Source organism: Sturnira hondurensis, unplaced genomic scaffold, assembly GCF_014824575.4.
Source record: "Sturnira hondurensis isolate 20B ecotype Veracruz unplaced genomic scaffold, ASM1482457v3 Scaffold0008380, whole genome shotgun sequence".
Taxonomy (NCBI): Eukaryota; Metazoa; Chordata; class Mammalia; order Chiroptera; family Phyllostomidae; genus Sturnira; species Sturnira hondurensis.
Window position 1 is genome coordinate 1,481,519 of NW_028081011.1, and position 9,618 is coordinate 1,491,136.

Here is a 9,618-nt window from a genome sequence, read left to right on the forward strand (position 1 = left end):
AGGCTCTTCTCTCTTTTTATTATTCTTTATTCTGTTACAGTGGTCCTCATTTCCCCCCCTTTGTCCTCCTCCACAGTCACCCCCACACTCTTGTCCATGTCTATGGGTCATTCATACACATTCTTACAAATATCTTTTTAAAAGAAAGAGAGATTCAGGAAGATGATGTCACAGCACAAGTCCATTCCATTTGCGATCTGTAAGGCATGAACTGGTTGCCCAGCCTCTCTGTCCCCACCCCTTCCCCTTGCCCGGCCAAAGCATGCACCTGAATGTTACAGTTATCAGACCTGGTCCAGCGGAGGCTGTGTCTCCAGTCCCGTGACATGGCCCAGTTTCCACCTGATCTAGGTGACATTGAGGATATGGGGGTGTTGCTGGGAAATGGGAGGAGGAAAGGGGCAGAGACCAGGGGGTGGAGCAGGCATCCAGCTGCAATCCCCAGGTCCTCTCTCCTGCCATTCCATCCTGGGGAGAAGAGGCCAAGCCAGTCAGGTCAGTGATGCTGTTCTGAGGCCCCGGTGGGAGGCTAGTGGCTCCTGAGAAGCCAGGTAGTTCCGTGTGGGGGTCTGCTGCTGACTTCCACCTCGGTGCTTCCAGCTCGGTGCTTCTCCTCTCTCAGAGGCTATCAGTTTTCTTAGGGGAATGGGTGGGAGATTAAGATACAGCTCTCCTAAGTCCCAGACTCTTCAGAAGAATTTTGTTCTAAGACAACTCTCTGCTTTAGAATGATCTGGGAGTGTCTCTTGTAAATGTAGATTTCGGGTCTCACTGGAGATGTGTGAAGGGATGACTCAGGAACCTCTATTGCAACTCTGATTCCAACAGTTGCTCACCAGTTTGAACCCTTATCTACAAGGTCGCAGGACCTTTGCTTGTTTTTGCTGTCTAGTCCTAGGTCAGGACACCTGCTGAGGCTGGAGCTTGCATTATTTGTGTCACAACAAATGACACTGCAGAGGGTCCCTTTCATATTTACCTTCAAATCCGAGTTTTACTAAAAAACATGTAGAATCATATATCTCAAAGTGACTTTCTCCCACCTCCGACCCCTCATTTAAGCACTTTGTCTCAGATCTTAGGGGGTCAGGACTGGAATCCAGGACTGGAGTTTGTAAGGCCCTCTAATTTTGAGGCCCTTTCCAGGGGGTTGTGGACAGAGGGAGTCCGGGAAGCAGGCTCAGGAAGGCGCCCTGTGTTACAGCTTGCACCGTCGATGGCGGCTTGGCGGGTGAGCATGACGGAGCTGGAGGATCGCCTTCAGTGCCCCATCTGCCTTGAGGTCTTCAAGGAGCCCCTAATGCTGCAGTGCGGCCACTCCTACTGCAAAGATTGTCTGGTGTCCCTGTCCTGCCACCTGGACAGGGACTCTGAGCTGCGTTGCCCAGTGTGCCGGCAGGAGGTGGATGGCAGCAGCTCCTCGCCCAACGTCTCCCTGGCGCGGGTGATCGAAGCCCTGAGGCTTCCCCGGGACCCGGAGCCTAACATTTGTGCGCACCACCGGAACCCGCTCAGCCTCTTCTGCGAAAAGGACCAAGAGCTCATCTGCGGCCTCTGCGGCCTGCTGGGCTCCCACCAGCACCACCGGGTCACGCCCGTCTCCACCGTCCACAGCCGCATGAAGGTGGGCAGCGAAACTGCTGGGGGTGGGAACCCAGACCGCCTGGGGGGCCCCAGGAGCCAGCGGACCCCAGCTCCTGCGCTCTCTGGCGCCATCACTAGGCCAATACGGGTCGACTGGCATTCTCTCCAGCCTTATCCTAAAGCAGAACGCCGCCGGAGCATTCATTCATCCCTGAAGTTCTGAGCAGGTGCTGAGGGTAGGCAAGGTGGAGAGCGCACTGCGTCACATGCTAGCCCTTCTCGCCCCGTACTTCTCTTTGAACGCTCCTGGGGCTGCACTCTCAGACACAGTGGGGCAGGGACTTCGTTTTGTTCCCAGGGGTATTTCTGTGCCTGGAGCTGTGCCTGGGGTACTAAATGTTCACAATGTATTTGTGGAATCGATGGGTTCCTGAGCCCCTGGAACTTTGCATCGGGTCTAGTGGGTCATCATTTAAGATAGCTAATCATAACAACGATACCATCTTTAATTAATGCTGATCTGACCTAAGATTTAAGAAGGGTGGGGTTTTTATTTTATTTTACACGTGAGGAAACTGAGGCTCGGAGAAGGTAAGTGTCTTACCCAAGGCCACCCAGCTTGTCAGTGGCAGAGCTGGGACTCCAACCAAGGCCAGTTTTCCTTCCACCCGCAATAGATCAGAAAGGGCGGGAAGGGCTCTTGGAAGTGAATTATTATAGGGTACGTGGCATGGTATTTGAGGGAAAGGGGACATAAAAGTGAGGAATGACAAAATACAAGTGAGGCAGCCATAGAAAAGAAAGAACATGGTGACCTGCAGGCAGAGGGGCCCCCTGTAAACTGTTCCAGAAGTTTCCTGGCTGAGTGCTGTGGGCAGCATTTCTGTGCTCCTTCAGCCCTGGGAGACGAGTAGGAAACATGTGCGGGGCCAGCCCCTCCTCCCCACAGACATTTACCGGGCATCTGACCTGCACTAGCCGCTGTGTGATGCCATGGTGCAGTAGTGGGCAAGAGGTTCGCCCTGCCACGGTGGGGCTTACCATCTGGTGGTCTGACAGAGTCCCATGTGTTGGGTGCTGCTGCCAAGGTCGAATAGTCTCCAGGTGAGACTGCCTGGAGCATGGCTCCTGCCTGGTCTCAGGTGGTCAGAGAAGGCTTCCTGGAGGAAGTGAACTGCTAAGCTAAGAATTGAACCACAAGGAGGACTTGGTGGGAAAAGAAGGGGAGGGAAGGCATTCCAGGTATAAAGAGCATGTGCAAAAGACCAGGAGGCAAACAGCATGGCACATTTGAGGATTTATAAATCATTCCATTAAGCTCAAGGGAGAGTGAGGTGTGAGCCAGATAGGACAGATGAGGTAAGCGGGGCCAGGTCATGGAAAGGCCTGTGTGGCTTGCGGGGGGACTTGTAGTTTATTCAAGCAGAGTGCAGTGGTGGGCGCTGGAGGTTTTTAAGCAGAGTTGTGATGTAGCCCTATCCCTCTGCCGAAGGGGTAGATTGGAGGGGGAAGCTGGGGATAACAGACTGGGAGTAAGAGTCTGCTGAGTGACAAGAGAAGGCCCCAGTGATGCTCCAAGGAGCACCAGGGTTTGAGGTTTGGGTAGAGAGAGAATCCCAAGAAGGGGACAGAAAGAATCGACAGAAGGAGCAGAACACTGGCCAAGCATGGCCTCCCAGAAATCAGAGGATCAGAGCCCTTTAACAAGAACATCACTTGTGTGTGAGCGTCTGTTAGCTTTAGTGGTAAGAACCGGTCACCTTGGCAAGAGTGGTTTTAGCGGAGTGTGGAAGGAGGAAGCCCAACCGCAGTACAATGGAATTGAGTCCACGTTTTATTAGCAGACGGCTGCCCCAGGGAGAAGGGAACACTCGGGAGCTTGCTCATCATTTCTGGCAAGGAGCCAGGGCCTAGCTTGAGTCCTGGTTTAGGGCATGTTTTTTTGTGATCCCAAGACTCGTCCATGTGACGTGACCAATTTAGGTTCCTTCACCAGATCCCTGTCATGCGTATCTGTTTTCTTCTTATTGATTGAGATGTTGAGACACTTTATTTTCATAATTGTGTTTGCTCTCACTGTGGCCCCATCGCTGAGAAAGAACCAGTCCCAACTCTCTCTGCCTCGAGAGGACTACCATTGGAATGCCTTTTCCTGGGCTGTTGTGTGATCTGAAGGCTCCTTATCCAGAGCGAGGACTCTGCGTCCATTCATTCCTTACCCAGCTCCCTTTCTGAAAGGCTCTTGCAGCTGACTTCTCCTCAGGAACTTTCTTTGCCAGAGTCTGTACACTTCATGGGCATAAACCCGCAGGGCCCCAGTCAAGTGGTGCAGCCAGATCGTGGTCTAGGAGGTCCTGCTTGGATCCCTAAGGACAGGTCAGATTGGGGGCTGGGGCAGCCCAGAAGTGAGTTTACTTCATCCTTGGGAACGCTTAAATCTAGGCTGGGCCCAAGCCTGCTGGGGGTGGATTTAGGTCTTTCTAGGGTGTGGGGACTCAGCAGGTATAACCTGGGCCACCACACGCACCACTGGCCTCACTTGGAGACAGCCCTTTTGTAACAATCAAAATGCCCACTAATTCTGGACCTCCTGGTGCCTGGAGTTTACCTGGTGGGTTTTGTGGGAGTTTTGGCTTCAGACTGGCAATCACCTGTCTTGGGTGTTATGTGGTGAAACAACGTTCGGCGCCTTTCTTCACATCTTGGAGAGGGATGAGTTGGAGTCCTCTTCTGTCTGAGCAGATCCTACAGTCAATGTGGAATATTCTTGAGTAGTCTTAGCTAGTTGGAGGTCAAGGGCACCTGGGTAGCTCTGGTGCCTATCCTGGGGCCACTGGGAGTGCTAGTAGCCACTGGGGGGCTCCCTAGAAGGGTGAGGCCCTAGGAGCTAAGATGGGCCAGGGGCCAGCCACTCATGGGGCCGCACACGTTGCCTCCAGGAGGAGCTTGCAGCCCTCATCTCTGACCTGAAGCGGGAACAGAAGAAGGTGGATGAGCACATCGCCAAGCTGGTGAACAATAGGACCCGGATTGTCGTGAGTGCTTTTTCCTGTGCCCCTGTGCTGGGACCAGCCACCTTCCCTTTCCTACAGAGCCCAGGGCTAAAGTGTCCTGCACGGGAATCCATGCCTTCCATATAAAGCCAGCATTCAAAGCATTCCAGGGCAGGGTGGGGAAGGTGCAAATCTCCTCAGGGGAATTCAACCCAGTTGTCAGGACTGTCTCTAAGTTGGCTTGTGTTCCCTTGTCCTTGGGACTGAGATAACCCAGAACCTAAGTCCCAGAAGTAAACAGTCCAAAGTGTGGGCATGACTCGCCAGCCCCCGTCTCATGTGTCTGCTTGACCTTGACAATCTGTGTGGTGCCTGCTCGGTGCCTTGCAGCACGGGCACGGGAAGGCCTAAAGGTCCCCTTGGAGCTCTGCTTTTCCGCAGTGAGGGGCGCGGGGCGGGTATGGAGTCGAGGCCCTGTGGGCGACATGGCAGCAGTGTCCCCTGAGTACCCCTCCCCCCTGAGAGAGAGGTGGCATTACCCTGCTCCGTGGAGACAGAACTGGGGGTTACAGGGGAATCAGGGCTATGTCAATTCAAGTCTGCTTTCCTGGGATCTTTCAGACTCTTTTCAGTCATGGAACCCTGTAATAAGGTAAAGTCTTCCCTGCACACTTAGTAGTAAAGACAAGTGAAAGCAGAACCATTGCTTTATAATGGGAACTGGGGGCCCAGCCTCTGCCCTGCCACCGTTGCCCACTCCCATGGTGCCCCCGGGACCTCCAGGCACAGTGAGAGCGCCTGGACAGGCCTCGGCCCTGGGACTCAGGCACCAGGACCAGCCCGTCAGCTGCCAGGCCCTGGAGACATGGAGGTCAGTCATCGCCACTCCGGTGCGGCTCCGGACTTGACAGGCTGGCTCTGTCCTAGAACGAGTCCGATGTCTTCAGCTGGGTCATCCGCCGTGAGTTCCAGGAGCTGCACCACCTAGTGGAGGAGGAGAAGGCCCGCTGCCTGGAAGGGGTGGAAGGTCATACCCGTGGCCTTGTGGCTTCCTTGGACATGCAGCTGGAGCAGGCCCAGGGCACACGGGAGCGGCTGGTGCAAGCCAAGTGTGTGCTGGAGCAGTTTGGGAATGAGACTTACCACGAGTTCATCCGGGTGAGTGGAGAAGGGAGTGTCCCCTGCGCCGAGCCCCTAGGACCCCGAGAGCCTCTTTTGCATAGCCTCTGCTGTGCCCCAAACTACCTCTCTTTTGTCTTCCAGAAATACCACTCCATGGCCTCCAGGTAATACCTTGGGGAAGCTCGCAGAATGGGTCTGGTGGCTGCAGACATGGCATCTCTTCTCTTCAGTTTCCCCAGCGCCTCAGGAGCAGCTGCCCACATCTGGCTCTGTACTGGGGCCAGGAGAAACAGAGAGAAGTCACGTCCCTCCCTTGGGGTCTTACAGACCGGTGGGAGGAGTGCAGGGAACTATGGCTACATCACTGTGGGTACCTGGAACAATAGAAGCTACAGAAGTAACACAGAGGAGGAGGCGACTGTTGGGGTGAGGGGGATTGGCAAAGACAGTGGATGGATAGGATACCTGAGAAAGGAGAGGACAGGAGTTTGCCAGGCAAGCAGAGTGATGTGGAAGGGCAAAGTAGTATGTGGGCTTGGGAGGACTCTAAGTTCAGTATGGCTGGCAGTAAAACAGGAAATAAGTGGACGAGGTGGGTAAGGGCTGGAGTGAGAGGCCTTGGCCCCCGCACTGTGGCTGGTGTGGAAAGGGACTGGACCCACGTTCTAGTCCCAAGAAGTGAACGATCCATGCAGTTCCCGAGCCTTCCTCAGACCCTGTTCACGAGTCTCCTCCTTTTCTCAAATTTTCTTTCTACGTTTTAAAAAATTTTACTGATTTTTAGAAGGGCGAGGGGGAAACACTTGTTGTTTCACTTATTTATACATTCATTGGTTGATTCTTGTAATTGTCCTGACTGGGAATCCAACCTACAACCTTGGAGTATCAGGACGATGCTCTAACCAACTGAGCTACCTGGCCAGGGCCTCAGATTTTCTTTAGTCTCAGAGACAATTTGATTAGAAGCATTGGTTTAAATAAATGGACAGAGAACCCGATCGCCCCAGTACCAGGGTCCTGAAATGTTAGCGTGCATCACAGTCACCTGGGGGGCTCGTTCAAACACAGCCCTGGGCCCCAGTGGTCAGTTTCGAATGCAGCAGGTCTGGAGTGGGACCCAAGGAAATCTGCATTTCTTGCAAGCTTCCAGGTGATGCCACTGGTCTAGGACCTGCACTCTGAGGACCACTAATAGAGACTAGTACCCCTCCCAGGAAGGAGGCAGGTCCTCCGAGACGGGGGTGGAGGGGAGGAGATGATAGCCATCTTGAGTGCAGTCTCCTGCTCTGTGATTGTCTGACTGGACTTGCACATGGGTGAGGCAGCTCTGCCGTCAATGTGAACTGTTGCCTCCAGAGCAGAGCTCCAGCAGGCCCGACCTTTGGAGAGTACATTCAGCCCCATCTCCTTCAAGCCAGGTCTTCACCAGGCCGACATCAAGCTGACCGTGTGGAAAAGGCTCTTCCGCAAGGTTCTGCCAGGTGAGGCCCCAACCCATCCGAGTTCCTGAGGGCTGCCAGTACACAGTACAGAGAGCTGGGAGGGAGGCTTGCAGAGGCTTGTGGTGGGAGCACAGGAACCGGGTTCCACCAAAAGGCTCGAGTCAAGCTCAGCTCCATGTCATACTAACTAGGGCAAGTTGTATGATTTCTGAGCCTCTACTTCCTCATCTGCAGATGGGCTATTAATGCCCACCTTGTGAGGCTGCATATTTACAAATATATATGTGTATATAGTTTAATGATTAATAAATGTAGCTGTTACTCTGTTGAGAAACACTCACAGGCTTCTAATTAATTCTATTATTGGCACATAAGGGAGATCAATCAATAGGCTGATTTCATCCAACAAAGACAAAAACAGGATTTATATAATAGAAAAGGGGGCAGAGAAAAAAAATATTCTCTGCATGGTGAATGTTGTTTGCACATTTTTGGTGTAAACTGATTAGCCGGTGGCTAGCAGAGGTCAGTTGGGAGTTTGTCCTTGAATAGGCTGCTGGGGTAGCAAAGAAAACAGCCACAGTTGTTATGGATTCTCCAGAAAGCCCGGGGAGTTTGGCTGTGGAGAACACGTGGCAGGCAGTTGGCCAGGTCCTCTCGTCAGCGTCTCTGCCTTAGGCAGGCCCGCACCGCATCCCTTGCTAGGAGGCCTCAGCTCACAGCTGTTCATCTCTGCCACCCTTCAGGCATCATTCCTTTATCCAGCAAACATCCTTAAGGTGCCCGCTCTGTGCCTGGTCCCTTCCAGGCCTCGAGGATAGAGAGATGAGCCTGTGCAGTTTCTCTTCTGAGGGGCTCAGGGCCTCCAACAAGCCTCCCGTGGGGCAGGGTCTACTGCCTTCTGTGTGGCTTGCAAACATGCCCTCCCCTATCTTCCCTAGCACCGGAACCTCTCAGGCTGGACCCTGCCACAGCCCATCCTCTCCTGGAGCTCTCCAAGGGCAACACGGTGGTGCAGTGTGGGCTCCTGCCCCAGCGACGTGCCAGCCAGCCCGAGCGCTTTGACTATAGTACTTGTGTCCTGGCCAACCGGGGCTTCTCCTGTGGCCGCCACTACTGGGAGGTGGTGGTGGGCAGCAAGAGTGACTGGCGCCTGGGGGTCATCAAAGGCACAGCCAGTCGCAAAGGCAAGCTGACCAAGTCCCCAGAACATGGCATGTGGCTCATTGGCTTGAAGGAGGGCCGGGTATATGAGGCCTTTGGCTGCCCAAGGGTGACCCTGCCTGTGGCCGGACACCCACACCGCATCGGCATCTATTTGCATTATGAGCAGGGAGAGCTCACCTTCTTCGATGCTGACCGCCCAGATGACCTGCGGCCACTCCACACATTCCAGGCTGACTTCCAGGGCAAGCTCTACCCCATGCTGGACACATGCTGGCATGAGAGGGGCAGCAACTCCCTGCCCATGGTGCTGCCCCTGCCCAGTGGGCCCAGCCACCTCACCTCGCCTCAGCCCATCAAGCTGTAGGCAGTGCTCACGGGACTGCCTGCTCTCAGGCCCTTCCCACCTGGGTGTGGGGACTTGAGGGCTTCTGCCGGGTTCAGCAAGCAGAGGGTCCATTTTTACTGTTTGGGAAGGTCTTCATGCCTGCACTTCCCTGGAAACATTTAGTGATAAGGAGAAAAGGACCACAGTCTCTTTCCCATTGGCCAAGGGCTTGTTTATTAATCTAGCGTCAGGTTATCAACCTGCCTCTCAACCAACAGAAGTAGGCCTTGGTGTCCATGGGCTTCCCTCGGTCCCTCCTAATCACGCTCGTTGCTTACCCTTCCAACTGGGGGTGGAAACATTCCCATACGTAATTTTTCATTATCATTTTGAACTTAAAATAACTTGAAGACAATAAATTTACCACTTTCTTCCTCTTTAAATGAGTTGCAAATATTAATCGCTGTACAGAACCACTTTATGCTCTGGTCTCCAGCCTCTGGTGGGGCTTGAGCGTGCTTCCACCCATGGCCCATTGGTCTGTGGTCAGAGCCACATAGACCATTGCTCCATCCTCATGGACCTCTCCTGGCTTCCCGCTGTTGGATGAGATGGAATCATCACTACTTTAAAGCTGAAGCAAATAACGGGGCCAGACAAGGGAGCAGCCCATTCCTGGAAGGTGCCATGCACAGAGTCCATCTCTGTTCATGGTGAGCCTACCCCTGGCCACAGATGATGGTGTCCATCCAGACTAAGGCTGGGACAGCTACATTCTCTCCCAAGAATCTGAAAATTGGGAGAGAGAGAAAATGGTAGGGGCCCAGTTACCTGAGACTTGGAGCTTTAGAGAGCTCTCCAGCCTTGTGCAACTGCGGTCTGTGAAGCCACCTGAGAGCCTTCCATGGGGAAGAGTTCCACTATGGTGCCCTGGCGTGTGTCCACGTAGGCTGCACGGGCCACGGCTGGACTGACAGCCTGAGGG

General features: G+C 53.8%; 1 protein-coding gene across 1 annotated transcript; it reads left to right on the plus strand.

The window, feature by feature from the left end:
* Window positions 1-1,216: 1,216 nt before the first annotated feature.
* On the plus strand, window positions 1,217-8,851 carry TRIM50 (tripartite motif containing 50). Its single transcript, XM_037054719.1, has 6 exons — window positions 1,217-1,624; window positions 4,524-4,619; window positions 5,505-5,735; window positions 5,841-5,863; window positions 7,056-7,180; window positions 8,083-8,851. The coding sequence occupies exons 1-6, from the start codon at window positions 1,217-1,219 to the stop codon at window positions 8,670-8,672; spliced, it is 1,473 nt and encodes a 490-aa protein (XP_036910614.1). The 3' UTR covers window positions 8,673-8,851.
* The last annotated feature ends 767 nt before the right edge of the window (window positions 8,852-9,618 follow it).

What these genes read in the sequence shown, in the direction of transcription:
- TRIM50 (XM_037054719.1), top strand. Translation starts at nt 1,217, where the DNA reads ATGGCGGCTTGGCGGGTGAGCATGACGGAGCTGGAGGATCGCCTTCAG. An exon ending in ACAATAGGACCCGGATTGTC is followed by an intron (nt 4,620 to 5,504) that starts GTGAGTGCTTTT and finishes GCTCTGTCCTAG; the next exon opens with AACGAGTCCGATGTCTTCAG. An exon ending in CTTCCGCAAGGTTCTGCCAG is followed by an intron (nt 7,181 to 8,082) that starts GTGAGGCCCCAA and finishes TATCTTCCCTAG; the next exon opens with CACCGGAACCTCTCAGGCTG.